The sequence below is a fragment of the Artibeus jamaicensis genome, unplaced genomic scaffold (genome assembly GCF_021234435.1).
Source record: "Artibeus jamaicensis isolate MK-2021 breed Jamaican fruit bat unplaced genomic scaffold, CSHL_Jam_final scaffold_847, whole genome shotgun sequence".
Lineage (NCBI taxonomy): Eukaryota > Metazoa > Chordata > Mammalia > Chiroptera > Phyllostomidae > Artibeus > Artibeus jamaicensis.
In genome coordinates this window covers 27,186,452-27,209,010 of record NW_026522057.1, presented here as the reverse complement: position 1 = coordinate 27,209,010, position 22,559 = coordinate 27,186,452, and the positions used below count along the sequence as shown (strand labels likewise).

At 37.2% G+C, this 22,559-nt stretch overlaps 1 protein-coding gene across 7 annotated transcripts in view; it reads right to left on the bottom strand.

Annotated features, from left to right (window-relative positions):
* The window catches only part of RERE (arginine-glutamic acid dipeptide repeats), a 387,180-nt gene that overhangs the window by 205,613 nt on the left and 159,008 nt on the right, over window positions 1–22,559 (bottom strand). For all 7 annotated transcript variants that reach the window (XM_053660331.1, XM_053660333.1, XM_053660334.1 and 4 more), the window contains one exon: window positions 6,500–6,570. In XM_053660331.1, the coding sequence (XP_053516306.1) occupies window positions 6,500–6,570 (71 nt within the window). The remainder of the gene's footprint in view (window positions 1–6,499; window positions 6,571–22,559) is intronic.

The following is a 22,559-nucleotide window of genomic DNA, read 5'->3' as shown; positions in this document are numbered from 1 at the left end:
GTTAAATGAGAACTTATTAGAACTTACTGTATTTATTACTGGTGACTTACTCCAAACATAGCATCCTGTAAGCCCAACAACCCACTGTAGTTCATTACAATGGATAATAACTAAGCAACCAAAGCCTTTATTTCAAACAAAGGAAGAGGGTGGGTAGTTGTGGCCTTCCAGAAGAACCCCCTAGCACCAGATCAGCAATGCACACCTATCTGTGAAGGAGAAATCACAGGAGAAGAAGAGTACTGCCACACTGCCACACTCAACTCCTGACAGTGAGAACAACCAACCTAATGGAAAGGAACAATGCCGTTTGAAGAATTGTCTCAGCTCTACATCTTACTGTCTCTTTAAGTGATACTTAATTCCTCACTCTATAAACTGAAAACACTTGATAACAAACTTCATGGTTTTTATTTCCTTATCCAACACTACATGCAAATAAAAAAAAGCTGTAACTGGTGTTACTGACCTTTGTGTAGGGAATGAGCCAAAAGTGTAAACAGAAGAAAGAGCTACAAATATTAAAAAAAATACAATACTCAATTCTGCAGGGCTAATTTGAGGGACTATAAAAAACAAAAGATAAACAATCGCTGCTTCACACAGAAACAAAATCATCATACCGTAAGGCATTTTTCGTATCAGCTACACTAATGTAAACTTCCTGAAGAAAATTAGAAACTAAGTTTTAAAGTATTTTAAGAATAGTTTTATTATTTAAATACTGATATATAACTTAATACACACTGCAAACTTAACAAAAGGTAAAGAAGTAGATCCCTTTGGCTTGTTTAATAAACAAAGTTAATCAGTAGCTAATGCAAGCACTGTATCAAACTATTACTAAACTTTTTAGAAATCTTTCCATGGAATTTAGTAAATTCTTTCCATGGAAATGTTAGTTTATTCAGTATTCAATAAGTATCTCCTGTGGGTCATATGTGGGCCAGGCAATGTGCTAAGTGCTCAATATACAGTATATCAATGAACAAAGCTGGTGTGGTGTCTCCTCTCACAGAGCTTAACCCTAAAGCACCAAGTACACGTCAACATCATGATCACTGTCAATCCATGGCCCAGGCACTGTGCTACCCACTTTGTAAACTTAACTTTTTAATCTAAAAACAATCTACCTGCCAAGTAGGTACATTCTATCCCCTCCATAGTTAAATAAAGCAGGGTTAGGAGGGCTAAGTGTATTGCCCAAGGTCATGAAAGAGAGCAACTGATGGAACAAACTGATGTCAATGTCAAGCTGTCAACTCATGCACTCTACCATCCCTCATCTCAGTCCCAGAAAAGTATCCCAAATTCTGAATCAGCCATGTTCAAATTAATGTGGACTTCCTGTCCCACCCCAAAATCAGTTTTTAATATTTACCTAATATTACAAGATATATACAAGATATGTATGTATGTATGTATGTATGTATATGTATGTATACATGTATGTATGTGTGCACAAAGAGTGCATGTAAACAAGCTCCTCACATCTCCCAGCATTATCTATGTAAAGGTCTCTAAAGAAAAATGAGAAAATGTAAGTACTTATCCTCAATAAGTTTTCATTTTAAAGAAAGAATAGCAGCTTCTTACTTTTAATTCACTTCTAAGAAACAACTTGGTGTACAGAGGGCAATTTCAAAGCTAAATGGAATCTAAGCTGAAGCTACTTTTTCTGCAGTTCCTCTTTTGTTGCAAAGTTCTTGGGGGTAGAGTACAGACCAGGAATCAGAATGAGAAATTCCAAATGCTCCTCCCCCAGCTGCTCCCATGCTATTAAATCTTGAATACTCTGGCCCCCACACTCAAAGCAGTAATGGAGATGTGCCTGTTCCAAGATAACTGGTGGTAAACTAAGGCTTTAGCTATCCTGCACTCACAATCAGTACTTAGGGTGCATGCTGTTAGGGACACAAATGACACAACAGCACATTCATCCATGCAGAGCTGTAACAACACACTGAGCCTGAAACAGTGAACTGGAAATACCATAATATCCCTAATGACATATCCCTAACTCTAAGTAATGTGTAGACCAGGTATAATTTTAACAATAACGTTCCCAGTTTTAATCAACCAAATGAGAGCCAAAATGAATCAATGTTATTTGCTCAATATAATATCTATAATAATTACATATCCTACTTGAAAGTTCATTTCATATAACTGAAGAGTAGATAATTATGTAACTCTTAAGAAACCCAAATCAGACTTTTTCTATTGTATGAATGACAGATACTCATTAGGAATCCACATAGAATTCCCAGGTAGAATATTAAAGAAACAGTTTCAATTACTTGCCTGTGAATGAATTATTAAGTATGAACTGCTACTGTTAGACCCAATCCAGGAACTTCTCAGTGTTATACTGAGTGGAAATTGCTAATCTCAGTGATCTTCTTATTGAGGATTCTCAGAGCCCATGATTATTTCTAGATAGCACGTTAAGTCTACTATCAAGGCCTGGATTTCTATAAAAATGAAACTTTGGGGTTTTTTAGTAAAAGAAAAAATCCTTCTTTGGGGACAAAAAGTGAGTGGCTTCCTCCAAATCAATCCTATTCAGTGTTCTCCAAAGGGGACTGATATCTAAAATGCCACAGCTGTCTGTCCTTAGACCCTAAGATCACCCGGGGAAGAGCTGCACCTCACATTCTTCAGTCCCCACTATGATGCTGTGCTCAGCAAAGAACACAAGTTTTCAATAAATGCCTGTCAAAGGCCCTGATTACAACCCAAAATATTCTTAATTGCACTCTGGGATATAATGCTTCTTGGTGATACTGACTCATTCAGGAGCAAAATTCTCACAGAAACAAGTCACAAAGGGACTCGGAAAAGCTGTGGGAGTGCAGCAAAGGAAAGGGTTAACGCTAGGCTCTTGAAGTTACAATTACTGGAGATCAGCTCAAGCTACCTGAGAAGAGGCATCCAATGAGAGGAACCAACAAGGATAATCTAGGACTCCAAAAGGAAATAGCATCAGTGGAGGCCTCTCCCTTTGGCCCTGCTGTTGCTCCAATGCTCACCTTTCCCTGGCATCCTGTCTGAGCACAGCAGCTTGCCTATGACCTGTTTATGCCTGCCCTAACTCTCTCTGCAATGAGGCTATTTCTGATTCATCCTATTAACTTTGCCGCCAACCCCGACCCCCAACCTCCACTAACTTCTCAGTCTCTCAGTTCATCTTTTCAAGCCAGGCCACAAAGATCATAGATTGTCATTCCACACTACTGTTCTTTCAAAGAGCTGAAGATTTTGCCAACTGCTTTAATATGTAGTTTAGAAGCCTAAAGGGCAAAGCTGCCTTATTTAATTGATGATCCCTCTTTCTTCCTGCTTCCAAGTACACACTATCCATAATCCAACTTTACCTCTCCTGCCCTCAAGCCCCTGTTTTTGTCATGTTGCAAAGATAGTTTTGTCACTGTAGTCAAACAAACTCAGATCTCCCAGTTTGTAAATAAGCCCAATCTAATGAACACTTCCTAAATGAATGAAAGCTTCCTGATAGAACCAGAGCACACCCTTGAAAATGCTACTTCCAAAAACCTCAGTTTTGTTGGGAACTCAATTTTTTCACCATCACAGCTTTCACTTACCTCTGTGAAAGTGTGGGCTCTAAAATATATCTACCAATATAGGACAGAGAGGCCTGATGTGTTTTGATGGTTAAATGTTAATAAAACAGAAGTCATGGATCCCATCCCCATAAAACCCATCATCCAAATAGGGACACCTTTGAGAGTAAAAGGGGACAATTGCTTAACAGTTTACCAGGACAACAGAAGTAAACTCAGTAAACAGAAGCAGCTATGTTTCATATCATGGACTCAGATTCTATGGGAGGACAACCAGATCCCTGTGTAAAATCCAAAGACCCTTCTTATCTCATACTGAACTAGTCATGAACTGTTACCAAGGATCCTCAGTTCAATACACTAGCATTGTGCTAGTGACTGGTGGTAGCTGTCTCCTATTCCACTTCTCAATTCTCCAGCCTCTGATGTGTTCAACATTGTACTCTTACTTAACATGTACCATAAAGGGCATTTGCCCAGTTTTTTTTTTTATAGTCCCGAAATATACCTAAACTCACAAAGTTGCTGTGGTAAAAGGATTAATTCTAATTAATGGTGTAAACAAAGAAATATATCTCACAATTACAACCCCAAACCAAATAAAGCTAAAAAGATAAAATACATAATTAATCAGTAATTTTTCAAAGCTGGTGGGTTTTTGTTTTCCATTATTTCACATGCCACACCTGGTATTTCCTGTGGGCAAAACCAACTCCAATTTCTTCTTTTTAAAATCTTGCAGAGAAAAAAAAAGCGTATTTCCTTCTGTTCATCTTTTCCCCTTATAGCTTGCATAAGCTGAATTGGGAAAACTTCCAATGACTGTTTTCATCTACTAGGTTACCTTTTTGTTAATAGTATTGGGAACCAAAGAAGGAAGTGGGGATCCAGACAATAACTACATCCCTTCCAGTAGCAAATAATTCATCATCTCTGGTAATCTTACACAAGTATGATACATGCAGAATGCAGAACTCGAACAAAAACACAAGACATAGCAGTGTGCAATTTAGAAAAAGGTACCTAACTGCAACCTACTTCCCACATTGTTTTTGCATGCAGCTTTAATGTGTTGTACTAGACCAATACTGATGACAGAAGCTTCAGCTTTTATTGCTGTTAATACCCTGAGCAATTACTGTAACTCAGCAGGAACCTCTGCTGCAAACAGCAACTATCACATTGTAATCAGCATTTCGTGAGCAACACTGTTCAAACATAAAGGCAGCAGCTAATGTGCAAAAACTGTACAAAAGGAGCTCAGATTCTAAGAGGTAAAAAAAATCTTTGCAAATTTATTTCACAGCTACATCTTTCCCATGGTGCACTGGTCTTACACTTGGTAAGAATCATCACACACAGAGACAATGACCAGGAAAAGAGCAGTAGCAGCAGTCACTAGCAAAAGAAAACTCTTCAGGAAAGGAGGCCACCACCAGATTTTCGGATGTTAATGCAGCATCCGTAAAAAAAAGAAATCTTTGGAAGGAAACATTTTATAAATAGCAAAGACCTCTAAAAATGATAAAACTTTATGTTGACATAAAATCTGAATAAAAAGCATCTGACTTTTAGAAGATTAAACTGCAAGACCACCTTATAAAACAACCAGGGAAATTAAAAGCAGCTTACCACAGCCAGAACTTGAAGTAAATGGCACATTTGACTTTCTTGTAAAACAATAAGCATGCATTACTTATGCAATAATTTTTAAAGAAAAAAATGGCATGCAATTTTTTAACTAACTAGATCATAATACACTATATGAATATTTTGGATAATTAAAATGATAAAAAGAAACAAAGAAGGTGCAGAGTTAAAGATCTCTTCAGGCCTACATTACTTTTCTTTAAACTTAAATACCCCATACAATGCATGTCAGAACACAAATATTATCAAAAGTTTCAAAGGGTTTTGGAAATAAGGACATGCACAGACACTGATAAACACCTCTACAAATTAGGATTAGAGTTTCTCTCACTTAAGACTAAACAGTAGTTCCCCACCTTCAAGTACAAGGATCCCCTTTTTAGGACCTAAATGTTTCAAAAGACCCCCAAATAACAGCATTTTAATAGTATTTCACTTATCAATTGTTTGAGAAAATACCTAATAAACAGTGATTCTTAATTGCATATTGTCATTAAATAAGTAAACTTTTAAAAACCACAGCAGCATATGAATACATTCGAAAAGTAGCTGTACAGACACGTGAGGCACACTTATTTATTTAAGGCTAAGAACGCTTACTTGCAGATCTGTGCAAAATCTCTACAGATACCCAGGGATCCAAAGCCCCTAGTGTGGGAACTGCTGGTCTGAAAGTGAGATGCATATCATAACGGGCAATATCAATACTTATGGACTTGGGAAAATTTTTTAATGAGGAAGTATTACAGATACGCTGTCCCTGAGCCAGACTTCCTTCCCCCAACCGCCATGACTGGGAGACTAGCCAAAAAGATTCAAGATACACTCCATACTCGCTAAAATATCTTAAGTAAATTAATTATAGTCACCACTGAAACTAGTCTCTGGCCCAGTTACATTCTTTTTTTCCAACTCATCAAATGCCAAATTTACTTTTCTTCAGGCTCTTCACAATGGCTGAGGAGAAACAAACTACTTCAGAAACTCGAGAGAATCTCTGAAATTGTTATCAAAATAGCTATGAAAAGAAGAAAACATCACACACATTATTTACAGCACAGCTTTATAACTCTAAGTGTTACAAAACAAAAAAGATAAAACTGGTGACTGCCTTATAGGAGTGCTACAGCCCCCAGGCAGTCAGCACTTGGAAAGTAAACTGGACATCAGGTCAGTAAGATGGACGAGCAACCAAGAGACAGCCAATGGAACTGGAAACAGAGAAGGTCCAGAGTAGAATCAACAGCACATTAAAAAATGCTTACCAGTTTGAAGTCTTGAATGCTACAGATGAAATACGGTGTGTTTGGCCTCCGACTCTCGATATACACACAGTCTTTAAAAGAAAAAGAAATTTTAAAACAATGGCATTTACCTTTAAGGGAACAAACACAGGGCCCATAAGGCCACTGCATAAATAAATAAATAAATGACAAAACACATACATTTTTAGAGAAAAATTTTTCTGAAAGGTGATATTAAATTACAAGTAATTTTAAATTAGAGGGAAAGAGCTCTTGGGTTCTTTCTGACCACTTTTCTGTTAAGACCTCAATTACTGTTTTTAGAGTCTCTGAAGAAGGGGGAGGAGGAAATCCCATGGGATTGATTATCCATATTCAGATTCAACCTCTGGAGTCTAAAAGGTTGCTTTTTAAAAATGGCAGGTTAAGATACTTTGCTTTAAAAATGCAATGACTTTTAGTTAAGCGGTGATTATAAAAAATATAAAAACTCTCCACATTACAACCTAACATCATTATAAAACATAGGACAAGATGATCATGGATTATTCTGCTAGAAGTTCAAAGCCAAGAAAGAGCAACACAGCAGTCCCGCCATAAGTGCTAGCTCACCCACTAAGAGGCAGACCATATGGAAAGCCCTCACTAAAAGGACATTTCTTTCCAAAAATACTTCTGAAAGACATCGGGATTTTCGTGGCCCAAAGTCACTCCAGAAAAAGAAGGAAGCATTTAGGTATCCAGAATTCCCAACTTATTTCTCCACTCAGATGTAGACTCACAATAGAGATTCGATCCCTGTATTCATGTCAAACAGCAGCTACAGAATGAACCGGACTAAGCTTTCAAACTTGTTCCAGAATCAAGGATGCTAAATAACTCTGCTCAACATTTAGACAACAACCATTTAATGTGCTAATCAACTTAAGATAAAAACAGGAAAAGTCTTGGGCCCTAGCTGATATAGCTCAGTGGATTGAGCGTGGGCCTGTGAACCAGAGGATTGAGGTTCAATTCCCAGTCAGGGCACATGTCTGGGTTGTAGGCCAGTTCCCAGCAGGGGACTCACAAGAGGCAACCATACATTGATATTTCTCTCCTTCTCTCCTTCCCTTCCTCTCTAAAAATAAATAAATAAAATCTTTTAAAATTAAAAAAAAAAAAAAGTCTTCCCACTACAGCACATATATCTCCTCTTATCCTTAATCTGGTATTCAAGTAAAAAACAGAAGAATTCCATTCCTAGGTAAAAACTATAGCTCTCATTTGCACAATTTTGGGACAACACAAGGGTCTTGATTTCTGCATTCTAATCCCTATTGGACCCAACTACCAGCATTTCCAATCCCTAGATATCAGTTATTTACTCATTCCACTCAACCTGAACACAAATGACAGTCTATATGGCCTCTCTGTCCTATCTCATATGCAACAATGTCATACCTAGCTACTCTTCTTTAGCTTCAAAATTAATAGATTTCTTCCTTAACTAATGATTTACATGTTCTTCTTAAAGTCCATGTGACAGAAAATTTTTGTACCCAATGGTCTGGTCCCAAACCACACCCCATCCTCCCCTAGGCTACACTCTCCCAAAGAAATAGCAACACCCCTACCTTAGTCCATGCCAAACTCACTTTATGCCTTTGTGCTACCAACACCTACAACCTTAGAATGAGTTACCTCCAGCAACAGTAATTCTCATGTCTCCTCTGTAAAGAAATGGCAACATCTCTTTTCTTTTGGTCATAAAACTGACCGTGTACATTTCCTGTTTGTTCACTCATTTGGCAGCCAGGTGGTCTGCACTGCCCACACAACTATTTTCAAGCTTTTGAGCTCAGAGCAACTTACTCGCTTCAGTATTCTCTGCATCCACAAGGACTGATGTCTGGCATTCATGTTGGTAAAACCAGACAAAACTGAAGTAAATGACAGATGCTTAGACAGTAAAAACTATGTGCAACTTTATTCTTTTTACATAAAAAAGCTGTATATATTCTTTTCATAATCAACACAACCCTTACTATAAACCCTCTTACTTAGACATAAAGCAGCTATTAACTTATATATATATAAACACTTTCCAGAAACGAAGAGAGCATTCATATTCTTTCATTTCTCACTGCAAACCTACATGCAGGAAAATAATTATCTATAACTACCCTTGGATGTAACTGTCAGAGAAAGGAAGAAAGAAATACAGTGGTGTGTCAAGGACAACCGCTGACCTCCCTTTGCCTAAACACTTGTCTGCAGCCTTACTGGAAGCTGCCTGGCACTCCTGGCTTGAGAGTCACTGCCACGAGGGCCAAGGCAGACTGAGGGAGCAGATTCTCAAATCTGACATATGGAATTAACACATTTACTTACTAATGCCTTATTACTAGATAAAAAGTCACCTCTTTCTGGTTAGAAAAGTTACCATGGCAACTCAAATTGATCCAAAGCTATAAATTCACATGAGATTCCAATGCACTAGGCTAGTACTCTATAAAATAGGTTATTGTATCAAATAATCTATCTCTGTGGGTGTTTTGAAACTCATACATGAGCTCATTTCAAAATTAAGTGATAAAACTTAAGAGTTTGTTTTGTATAAATAAAATACAGAATGGTGAAGATCAGAGGTAGAATAAACTGAAATTTTTCACATGTCAATCTTGCCATCGAAATGGGAAAAATATTGTTTTTAACAGACTTCTATAATTCACGAAAAAGTACTGTAGAGTTGATCTGTTTTATTGTGTTCAGGTACAGTAGTCCCACTCTTTATTATTCATAAAGATTAGGTTGATGACACTAAAAGGATATATTCTAAGAAACCATTTGAAATTTAAGTCTCACACACACACAAAATCTGATTACTCCTCTTAATGATTTTCAAAACAAGGGTAAATACTCCTAAGAAGTATTCCCCTCATCTCATTAATTAAGCAGCTATTTAAGGGACTAATGTTATATAGATGGCTATAGTTAGCCCCAAATAAAGTGGTTTATTTGGTAAGGGAAAGATGAGACCCTAAGTCAAGAGCAATGTTAACATCTCAGTTGGAATATATGCCCAGAAATCTCCTAAAGCCAAAATGATTTGCCAAGAATTTTCATGCAATTTATGAGTGCACGAATTGTCTGAAGCTGGTTTCAGTCAGCTGGATCAATGATCCTCAACCTGAAAATCCCCCATGATCAACACAAGCACTGCAAACACCTTTTTTTTTAAAGAGCTTTTTAAAAAATCAGAAAGTTAAGCAAGCAGTTCTGCAAGAACTGAGCAAAGCTGATGTGATCCACTAAGTGCATAATGCACATGCTATTACCATCAATGTCAATTATGCCAAACAACAGATGATAACTGATTTTTTCTTTATATCGGTGTCTGGAAATAAAGCCATGGGTCTAGGTTAAGACTTATTCTCTAACACCTAGCTTCTGCCTGGCAATGGATCCCACGATTAAGTGACCTCCAATCCTGTATCCACGATTTTGGGCAGTGATACTTAATAGGGGCATTTCTGGCTGTTTCTAACAACCTGTATCCACGATTTTGGGCAGTGATACTTAATAGGGGCATTTCTGGCTGTTTCTAACAACCCCAGCACAGCTTTGTGTCCAAGAATCCATTGTGCCATCTGCAAATAACAGACCATGTGCTAAGCTGGAAAAGAAAGTCAGAAAAACACATGAAGGCAGATTCTCAAGGCAAAGAAAGCCCTCTCTGCTTTTTCAATGTTCAGCAAATCAGCAAAAACAGAGCCATGATTTCCACCCGGTGTGCCGCAAGCATTTTTAAAACATGCAACACCTGACTATTTAGTCGGGGCACTGACCTCTTTTCCCTTTTTTTTACTGTCAAATAAAAAAATGATAACAGCCAATACAATAAACAGCCATCTGGTGTGAATCAATTAAAACTGTATCTATTTCTTGTCAGATCAGCAAAAAATATATTTTTGATGTGCCACAAAATTTTAGTAGTTTATGTGTGCCATGAGATGAAAAAGGTTGAAAATCACTGAAACAGAGTGGGGGGAGGAGATAGGAGAGGGTAAGGGGGATAAATGGTGATGGAAGGAAACTTGATTTGGAGTGGTAAACATACAAAACGATATAGAAATGATATATTATAAAATTATACCCCTGAAATCTATGTAATTTTATTAACCAATGCCATCCCAATAAATTCAATAAAAAATACAAATGAAAACATTTTAAATAATAACAAAGAAAACAAGCTGCTGAAATAGAGGAAGGACAGTCTTCTCAAGGGTAAAAAACCACAGCCTGAAGCATCAGGCAGTTTGTCATCCTGAAACACAAAGAACCTGTCAGCATCTTTGCTGGCAGCCTCCCTCACAGAGCATGGTGGACATGTACTTCAGCCACTAATGGAGTAAGCAGCACTGGGAGCTACCATTCCAGCTGTGGTCAGGCGGTGCTCAGCCACAGCACTGTCCCTTAAAGAATTTCCCTCCCCAATTAGTGACTTGCTGCCTCTTCTTCTTTGAAATACCTTCTCATCCCTTTGCAAAGCATGGCAGTGCTGCTTCAATATAATTTTCAATAGGAAACCCCTACTGCTGATAACGAACCCACATGAACAAAGGCTCTCTCACAAACCAACCGCACAGAGCACAGGCTGGGCGGCACAGTGGTGGGCCTGGAGGATGACCTGCAGGACTGCTCTGCTCTTCCGCTTTCCGTTTCTCTCACAAAGACCCCTCCACCCTGGACGCTGAACCAACCATTCAATGAGTAACAGCAGGTTGGCCTAATATTGCAGAACAGAAACTACATAGGTATCTCATTAGCTAAATGGGATGTTTCCAAATATTCAACATACAAAAAACGAAGTGTATGTGTATAAGTGTACATGCTAGAAACAACACTGAATCCTGAAACCCGAATCCCAACCCATACATCTGCACACCTTCAGGAGAGGCTTCTTCTCCAGGTGCCCCATCAGGACAACAGTCACACCCATCACCATTCCTCACCTCAGAAAACAACATGCTGCATCTTGCATAGCAGGCATTCAAAAACTATATGACGAACAAATCAATTGAACAAAAATGTAAAAACAGAAAGAAGTTATACAAGATTCTAGCAAGAAAGTTTCTATGCTCTATCAATACAAACATAAAAATGCTATTTTTCATAAATATATATAATATTTTAAAGATTTTATTTATTTTATCTTTAGAGGGGAAGGGAAGGAGAAAGAGAGGGAGAGAAATGTCAATGTATCGTTGCCTCTCATGCGTCCCCCCCACTGGGAACTGGCCTGTAACCCAGGCATGTGCCCTGACTGGGAATCAAACCAAAGTTGTTTGGTTTGCAGGCCCACGCTCAATCCACTGAGCTACACCAGCCAGGGCTCATAAATATATTTTCAAGAAATAACTCAACTGCAGGCCAGCCCACTTTTAGTTTTCTGCTAGATTCTTTTGTGGGGAAGGGATACTCACATTGTCTGTGAATAATGGAGAACTTAAAAGGGAAAAAGAAACAAAACTTGAGAAAACAGCAATTCAGTAAGTAAAATCTTCTGTCCTTTCCCTTATCCTGTGTTTTGGCCTTGAAAACCCTTACCAAATTGGCTGGTAAAGTCTTAAAGATTCTAAACTCAGTAGAAAAGAGATATCAGATAATATAGAACTTACTTTATTAAGAACTGTGTAGTTATCTTTATATGTTTAAACTTCATTTGGAAGGTACTCTCCATTTGATGCAATATGCCTATCAAGACATTTTTTTCAAAACAGTTTTTGAATGTGTTGATTTTGATGCCTTATAGTGGTTCTGCTGTTTTTCGTCTCACCTATTCCACATCGACAAAACCTTTCCCTTTGAGGGCTTTGTTTTTTCATCCAGGGAAACCAAATAAAGTCACTCAGGGCAGAATAGAGCGAATGCAGAGGGTGGGACACAGAGTCATACCATTTTGGGTAAAAAACTGCTGAATACTCAGCAGTGTGGGCAGGTGCACTCAGAAATCACCCATTGTGAAATGGGCAAGTGCATTGAAGGAGTCTCCCAAAAAAGTTCACTGAAGCCAAATGCAGCCTCTCACAAGAATGCCAGCTGGTGCACTGATACAGACAGGTTCCAGAACACTCACCTAGCAGGGGGAGCCTGTATTACAAAGGGCCCACCCTCCAGAAGATACGTAATTCTGGTTTTTGGGGGGTTCTGACCTTTTTAAATTCCATGAAAATTCAATTCCATGTATTCAAATGTCTACAGATTCCCTAGCAATACAGGCCTTTGTCTAAAAACACAACACGAGATACTTTTACCTAACAATGATCTGTCTTCATCCTCATGGCTAATAGGATATTATTATTCTAACAGGGAATTAAATTATGAGAAAGACCAAGTGTGTGGGGCGGGGGGAGCAGGCCATAACATTCTGTTTATATTTCCCACATTTTTCTCTTCTACTCTAGGAGACAGAAAAATCTTCCAATGTGTTGAAAGCTGAAAGACTGATCCAAGGACTACCTTTCTAACTTGAAGTGATGCCGATATTTTGGAAGAAATGCTGCAGCAAGCCCCCTCCCCAATCAATCACATGCTACATGGACTTGAGACTCTGTGAAACATGAAAAAGCAAGATCATCCTGCCAACAGCAGCAATCTTACTATTTATGCTGATATGCTAAAAGTCAGCCATGGTTTGACACTTGCTTTACACTCTCACCACCACATTTTATTTTGAAAATGTTCCTTAAAAAGCTCTCCCTGTAACTACATCGAATCCTTATTTTGAAAAAAGATTCTAACCAGCTTATCATACAAACTCCATTAAATAGTGTGGCTGTCTCTCATATTTCGAACTACTGTATTTGTACAGAGCTCCTGTACTATAAGAAAACACAGAGATCCAAAGGGCAGGCAGAATCTATTTTAAAAATCAGTGATGGCCATTTGCCCAGTGAAGCAAAGTGTCCTAGGCATTAGAGACGCGGGCAGTGGGGAGAGGATTCGAGACCACTCTCACTATCAGTGGTGCCCCTTTCTACCTACCTTCCTAATGCTTGAGAAGGAGACAAGACCCTACCCTCAATTTAGTGAACTCTATCAAAAAATAAATAAATTCTGCTATAAAGTCCCTGTTAAGTAGGTGATGAGTGCTAATGAAAATGCTGACGGGTCCTTAAGACAAAGATTACCACTGGAACATGAGTGGAATATATACATTTAGGAAATCAATGTGAAGACAATTCAAACAGTTCCAAGAACACTATGCCCCATATTCATAGACAAAAATCACCGGGGGCAGGTAGGCTGGAGTGCAGATTCTTCTCTCCCCATATGGCTGACAAGAAGCAAATTGCTAGTCTGATCTTCTGGTGTCAGAGCCTGCAGAGCAGATTTCGAGCAACAGTTCTTGCTCCTTTTCAGAAAACAATGCCCTGAGAGCCTGTGCTTCACAATAAACGGTTCAACCAATTTGCCGTGCTTGCTGGAAATGCACAGGAGAATTCAAAATGCCTGCCTATAATTCTTATTTGGCAAATGATTTTATTATAAACTGGTATCATAGTGAATCCATTTTCTTTACAGGTTTTCTGCTACTGTTTAATGGACTGTCAGTATAATTTAGATTTCATCTATTTAAACTCATTCAAGCCTGGCTCTGGATTGTACAGTAAATGGAACATATTTCTATTCAATGAAATTAATGACAGTTAATTTTAGTCTGCAGTTCTCTATTTTGTAAAAGCAACTGTTCTACAGTTTAAGCATCAGGCTACAAAATTTGCATGCCAATTACTTTTTTTGTACGTAATAAGCATACATATTTTGTAAGTCTTCCTTGTAAGACTAATGTATATATTCATTTAATACTTCTTTCCATTAAAATATTTACTACCAACTTTCCAGAGTTAAAACTTAAATTATAACTAAAAGCAGGGGAAATGAAAGTTAATTGTTAGTCTGAACAGAGAGATGCTCTATTATTATGGGTTTTTTAAGCAAGTAAAACTAAAGGATAAAAGTTTCTGCCATATATATTTTTTTACTATGACTTCCTTATATATTTTAAATATATAAGGAAAATATATATGTCTCTCCCAGTCACAAAGCAAACACTGAGTGAAATTTATTGAATATACCATTTGGATTGAGACATACAATCAAGGAAGACAGCACATATTAATAAACACTGTACTGGAAAACTTCTGAGATTGGTACTCTGTTTACCAGAAATTTACTCCTGGGTTTTATTTACCAAACACTACAATAATCCCATGAATCATTTTTCTTCTTGCATGATTAGATCAGTCTTTCAACAAAGCATTCACACAGCTGTGAAAGAAATGTTTAAAGGAGAAAAGGGAATGGAAAAAAAGCATCTTAAGAGAAACGTACCAAATCAAAAGCCAAATAATAATAAGGAGACCATGCAGAATTTGCTATCCCAAAACTATACCCACCAGGGTCATAGACTGACAGATTGTAATTCACACAAAAATACGATAGTAAAGGAGAACCCCATGCTAGCTTTTCCATTCTTTTTATCAGCCTGATAGTCTATATCTGCTCAGCTCGTTTCTGATTCTCCTATTAAGCATACTCCAATCACACCTCCTTCCATCAACTGCCTCATGCTGTTGCCTCTGTTAGAGATGCTCTTCCCCTACCTGGTCCTACTGCAATTCTGTCCACCTTCCAAGATGCAAATCAAGGTTTCTGTGGTCCTTATGTCTTCCTCAATGTCACAAAGTCAGAATCTGTCAGAATTCAGTTGGTATTTGCCCACTCACTGCCTGTTACTAACACAGAACATTACTTGAATGAGTATAATTTCTCCCTGTAAAATGAAGACTGGAGGACTAGAATCCTGTTTTATATCTTGCCCTATACCTCACCCCCACAAAAAACAATGCACAAAGTTATACACATAGAAGACTGGGCTTTTATGTTATTGGCTGATTAATAAAACATTACTAATACTATAGCTGGCATCTAATATACCTCATTAAATTCAACTATCTTATTCCAAGCCCATTACAGTTTCAATGAGCTTTAAGTTTAATCATTTGCTTTAATTTATAGAAATTTCTAATGGCAAGTGAAACTCATTCCATGACTCTCTTACTCTACTCACACCTCTTCCTTCCAGCCCTCCTTAAATTATTACTGTTTTCTTTTGGGCTTCTGTTGTAGTAACTATTGCTTGGCTACGTATTTCTTTTAAAATTAAAATCAAAGACTAAAGACATTTTAAGAATAATTAAAAATATTTAGTCACTCACATGCTGAATATATATTAAAACCTCAGATTTTCATTACAGATCTTTAGCCAACTATGAATTAAAAGTGCCATTTTGTAAGTATTTGCAGGTATTTGGGGGGAAAAACAATAATTCTGCCTACACAACTATTTGCAATTATCTATCTCCTTAGGATTCTACATGTAGTTATTTTGCTTTATAACATATACATCATTCTCCAGCTAAAAAGCATCGGGCAGGAAGTAGGTGGGATCTTGTCTGGTAATCTGCCATCCACCTGTCACTTTTATAATCAAAATAAGCAAAGATCTGAAAAGGTAGCAGGATTCAAAGTGTCTAAATGTCTTGATTTCTAAATGAGATCAGACATTTCATTTATTGTTTGGGTCACAAGAAGCTCTGGGTGCTTTCTATACAAAACTGTGCCCAACACACACTCCAACAAATGAGTGCAACTGCTCTGGGCCAATGTAACACTAAGTGAGAATTCTGCTTTTTGGCATTTGTACCTTGGAAAAAACATGTTGTGAACATCTTCTGAGACAAAATGCACCAGACTTGGTGGGGAGGCGGAATTATGATTTCTTCATTTAAGTGAAAAGGTAACAGGCAAATCTTGTTAAGATTACATTAGAGCTAAAAAATTAAGATATATTCTACAAGGAATAAAATCATAAACTCACAAAATATTCCCACACAGACTTATGGGCACCACCTATGTGCCAGCTAAGTGCTACAGATAATAAATATAAAAATACTGTCCTTCCCTCGACAAGTTCACCATCTAGTAATATTACAGCCAGGCATGGAAACAAACCATAGTCTTCAATACTTTCATTTGTACAATGCTTGGTTTTTTAATCTCTGCAACAGAGACTGTTAGCACAGCATAATGTTCATTCTCCCCTTCTTCCTTAATAACAGAATATGACATTTAGCAGGGTCTAAATATGACATTTAGCAGGGTCTATGGCGGCCCTCAGACAAAAGACCGCATTTCCCAGGCCCCTTACAGCTGCCTTGGTCATGTGACTGTCTGTGGTCATGGATTAGGAGTAGGCATAGTATTTTAACTTCTGGAAATTGAATTCTGAAATGAAGAGGCCCTGTGCTTCTTTAGCCTTCCTGTTAGCCTGAAGGCAAATGTATTGGCTAGAGGTGGAGCACAAGACAGACCACTAGATGAGGATGGGAATGGAGGCCACACACAATGAAATAAAGAAGCCTTTGACTGCTGCTGAAGAACCAGACCAAGAGTTTACTGAGTCACCACTGAAGTATCTTCAAATTATTTTAAAATGGGGCAAAACAGTTAAAACTACATTTATGAACTGAGTGACACCAGAAAAATAATTTGGAGAAAATATTCTAATATTTTTTAAATGGAGAAAGGTAGATGCCTAGCAAGGGTATAAAAACACAGAACATGAAGATCTTGATTTAGAAAATTGTTTGCTTAGGGTGTGCAGGGTAGAAGGGAATGAAGGGGGGAAAACTATAATGGCATAATCAATAAAATATACTTAAAAATATTTTTTAAGATTTTAATTTGTTTGTTTGTTTGTTTGTTTATCTTTAGAGAGGAAGGGAAGGAGAGAGGGAGAGAAACATCAATGTATGGTTGCCTTTTGTGCATCCCCCACTGGGAACTGGCCTGCAGGGAACCGGTTTGCAACCCAGGAATATGCCCTGACTGGGAATCAAACCTCGATCCTCTGGTTCGCAGATCTGTGCTCAATTCACTGAGCTACACCAGCCAGGGCTTAAAAATATTTTTATTAGCTAGTGGGAGTAGGAATCAACAACTACCGCCAAGAACAGCACCGCAGAACCAAGTGGACAACCGCCTCTCTGAAGCTACTTCACAGGTATGTCGGGTTCCCAGGATGACTCTACCCCAAGGTTTTACAAGTAGGAATCAGGGATGGTTGGTAACCTCCCTGCAAACTGATGAGCATTTTGTGTGGAGGACAGATTGACGGGTCTGCTGGCACTGCGCAGGCTCCTCTATCTTGTCCACTTCCATATGCATTTGATTTTAGGGCTTCAGAGAGATCATGTGGCTGCTTCTCCAACACAAATTCAGGGACTGCTGACAACTAAAATTTCCAGAACATTATTTCATTTATAAAAGTTAAAGCTGGCCAGAATTCATACTATACTAAGTTCTCAGAATATATTCCATATTTTACTTCACACTAGAAAGAAGACATTCTCGTAATACGCCACAGCTTTATCTCTTCCTTTCCACACCATTAACTGTGGATAAAAAGCGAAGCACACAAAGGTGTCCAACCCATTCTCTGAGGTGAAGATTTACTATCCAAAGATAATGCAAAGTCTCTTGTTACCTAGAGAACATTTTTCCAATTTCAAAACCACAAATTCAGCCACTTGCAGAGGCGAGACTCCTATGGTACACCCAAGTTAGTTAGAACAAACTGTAATGGCAATACATTAAAATTCTTTAGGACTCCTGACATTTCCTTTAAGTCAGCAACTCTACTCCTGAAGAAAGCAAACAGAAATGAATAGGTGTCCACCACTGCTGTTTATAATGGAGATGATCTGAAAAGAGCCTAAACTCTGTAGACACATTATGGTATCTATCCATTAATGTGGAAATGCCTAATGTTTTTTGTGCTGTGGATGCCTTCAGCAATCTATACACCCATTCTCTAAATGAATAAGTAAATAAATGTGTGTTTTGGATTTATAAAACCATGTACTGAAAATGCAAAATAACATATGTGCTTCTTTATTGATTCATTCAATAAAATTTACTAGAGGTTATCCCCTTAACAACCTTCATAATTTCAAAGTTGTAATAAACATAAACATTATTTGGAGATATTTTTCTCTACCTTAAGTAATTATATTTATAATTTATATTGGTGTTACAGGTGCTACCAATATTACTATGGTTTATTGCCTACTTTCACAATTGAAGCAAATGCTGAGTGTCATTTGAAAGGTAATGAATTAGTGAGAACAGTGAGAAGTAATTTTTACCCACCCAAGTTCAGTCAGGGATTCTATTCATATTCCAGTAGGTTGATCACGGACCCCAGGTTAAGAATTCCAGTATTAATGGCATATTAGGCAGCAATAATGATTCACATTTATAATTACTGACATAATAAATTTAAAACAGAAATGTTAAGTTACCAAACCACACACATACACACTCATGATTACAAAATTACGAGTAGCATGATCCCATCCATATATGGTCTACAAAGGCAGTGACCATAAAACAAAAAATTGAACAGCAGTTTAGTGGTTTTAATGTTTAAATTTTGCTTACCTGACACTATAATTTTTTAAATGTATTATTTGTTCATCAAAAGGATAAACATAAGAGGAAAAACATGGGGAAGAAATAAAAGAAAGGCCTATTATGGAATATTATATATGCAATCATAGGGCAAATGCAAAAAGCAACAGGTGAATTCAGGAAAGAGAACATAAAAACAGACCACCTGTGACTACAGAAGTTGGATTATAGAAACAACAGCGAAGACGGAGTTGAAAATCCATACGTCAATGTAGCAGATGCCAGAGCACTGGGCATCCTAACAGCTGGGAAATAATACAAGTAAAACATATGACAAAACTGATGGTCTCTACAAACAACTAGCTTCTACCAATCACAATCTGAATGCCAAATGCAACTTTTTAAAAGACTGTACTCTACGAATGCCAAAGATCTATTTTTTAGACAGTTACTGCAGACTTCAAAAGCATTCTACTTTGCCAGAAAGATAATCCAAGTTTTTCACTCCCTGAAAAAATCTCCTAGACAGGACAGAGAACAAGCTGGAAATCAAGTCTCCATGTCTAGCCTGAAACCTAAGGTAACAAAATCCCTTGTAAAGAAGAAGCAGAATATCCCCAAGACTGAGTGTTGCTAGAGCTAATTCTCAAATGCAAACTCCATGCAAACACAACTTTTCAGTTAAGCTGTTCTAACAACATAAAAATACAACATACCAGGGAAGGCCTTCTTGTGACATTTCCCTCCCCTCCACTAAAGGGAAAAAATTGTAATTATACAAAGTATTATTAACATTCCCTCAATTAATTTGGTAATTGCACATTACCTATTTTTTATAATACCAGCACAATGGGATTTTCAAGACAAGTCTGAAAACTAAATACCACCTAATAATAATAATCGCCTGCCTCAGAGCCAACACTTATGCATAGATTTACTAAATGGAACACAAATTAAAATGTCAATGTAAAAGCTAAGAATAAAAAACAATACACTGAAATAATATTTAAAATCTATATCATAAACTATTTTTTATTTTAAAAGAAACTTACAGGCCATAATCAAAACTACTCCCCTCTCAGTTTTTTTTTTTTAGTATATCAGTCTCTATCGATTAATCTAAAGTGAGACACTAACATACCATCTGTCAAGCAGCGACAGCTGCCCAGCACACAAAGAAAGCCAGAGAAATGCCTACAGCCTTTGAAGGGAATGTAAAAACAATCCCTTTGCCTTTTACAGTTCTTTTTACACATTAGACTACCACACTTTACATCATTAAAAGGTATTCCCTGCAAAGGCAACTGAATAAGGAAATGTAGAGATGTGAGAAAATAATATCAGGAGTTAAATGAGAGAACACACATGGAGTATCTTTCATATGTAGCATATTTTGCATGCTGCTTATAATTAGTTTGAGCACGCATTTAATTATGAAATAATGAAAAAACTTAAAGAACTGGATACTTAATACATACATAATGATAGTCTTTTATGTATCATTTTAATAAACTTGGTAAAGTAACTTTAGAAGTTTATCAATTTCCAAGCATTTTAAGCAGCAACTTAAAAGAACCAGGTAACTTAACTACCCCCGCATAGTTTATGGTACTTAAAAATTCATTATAAAATTTATACTAATACACACATATAAAGGAGTAGAAGAGAAAATGAAATATTTTATTTTTTTTCAAGTATTTAAGGTACTCGGGTATCTCCAAAGTAAAATTCATGCATGTAAGTTCTAGAGTATTTACATGTTTTGCAAAAGGAAATGGCTCTTATGCACATATATTTTAAAGTAATCAAAAAACGTAATACACTGCTCCATCTTTATATTCATAGATAATATTTTTAATTTTGGAAAGTCTTTTTCTCAGCTGGTGAAGCTGTCAGCATAAATAGAAGGCAATATCTGGAAATGACAAACACATGGGTCAGTGTCAAATAAAAGCCCATCAATGTCAAGAGCAGAGCCAAATTCCTGCACTTCAATTTAAATGACGTTATCCAACTCAAATACCACCATGCCAGTTCGAATCAAAATTGTTTCATTTTAAAAAGCTTTTTACAAAACTGATAGAGTATAACAGATTAAACAACTCTTTTAGCAATTTCCTCAGCTACTACAAAGTAAGGCATCAATGTATAATTATAATAAAGGGAACATTTACCAATTAATTGAGCCAGCAAAAGCTAAACCTCCAGAGCTTAGGAGTTCAAAAGCTTGCTCACTAAGCAAAAGGGCAGAGGATTTTAACATAACTGCAGGAAATCTCAGTCCAATTAGACTCTAGGTAAATATAAATCTTGTTCCACTGTGATTGGGACTCTATTCGTCACAGTCCACTAGGCTGATTTTAGCATCAACTTGGAGACTGAAACAACTGAGCAGTCCCCCCGACCCCACCCTGCTGTAGCTTCCAGTGCTGCCATGTTAATCCAGTTCCTTCTTCTAAGATTTGTGCTGAACACAGAAGGTCTCCAGTTAGCTTGATTTTACAACCAGCCAACCAACAAGACTCCAAAAAATGTATCAAACAACCATGAGGTAATAATGAAGGTGTCTGAAGGTACTCAGGATGTGTGCCAGTTTATAATGGTGACATCTTAACTCACTTTCTTCATTCCGCATCTACTCAAATTCTATGTGGATGATATGCTCAAACACTCATTCAAAAAAAACAAATAAATGAATAGGGTTTAAAAGTGGCATCATTTGGGGTGGCAACTGCTGCACAGGGATATACATGTCTTCACTGGCAAGCTTCTGGAGAAGAACACATCCAGAACTAACAAGGGCAGGGGGATGCCATTCCACGCTTCACAGAGTTTGCTGGGAAGCAGAAAAAGTTACAACTTGATACCTACATGGACTTGACAACACAAACAAGTAAAAACTGTTTTTTAATTTAACTGAACAAATCAAGACAAATTGTATTTTAAAGTGTAGCAGGAAATATGAATGGTAAAAGAATTTTAAAGATTTTAAAAACAGGCAGAAATAGAGACTGAGGCAGGAACTCCCCCAGAGTGGAAGTGACAGAGCCTTATGGCCTACAGGTCTGCTCTGTTTTTGTAAGGCTAAGAATGATACATGTTTTTTACACTGTTAAATGTTTGGGAGGGAGGCTATTTCTTGATGCATCAAAGTTATATAAAATTCAAATTTCAGTGTTCATAAATAAAGGTTTATTGGCAAACAGCTATGCCCATTCATTTATATCTTGTCTGTTGTTGCTTTCATGACAATGACAAAGTTGAGTAGTTCCAACACAGACCTATAGGCTACAGCAAAAGTTGCAAATGATTACTGTATGGCCCTTTACAGAAAAAGTGGCCTTTAATGGCCACTCCTATAGAAATGCTTACTAAATAAGTAAAACAGCTCCACTGATAATATAAATTTTACACCATAAAAATTACAATGTATAAGGGCTTTTATTTAATAATGACAAATTTTCTCAGAAACTTTCCATTTATAAAATGCTCAAAAATTTTTCTAGAGGTTATGACTGTCAAGCACTCAGGCCTGAAACATACAAAATAAACCTGTCAG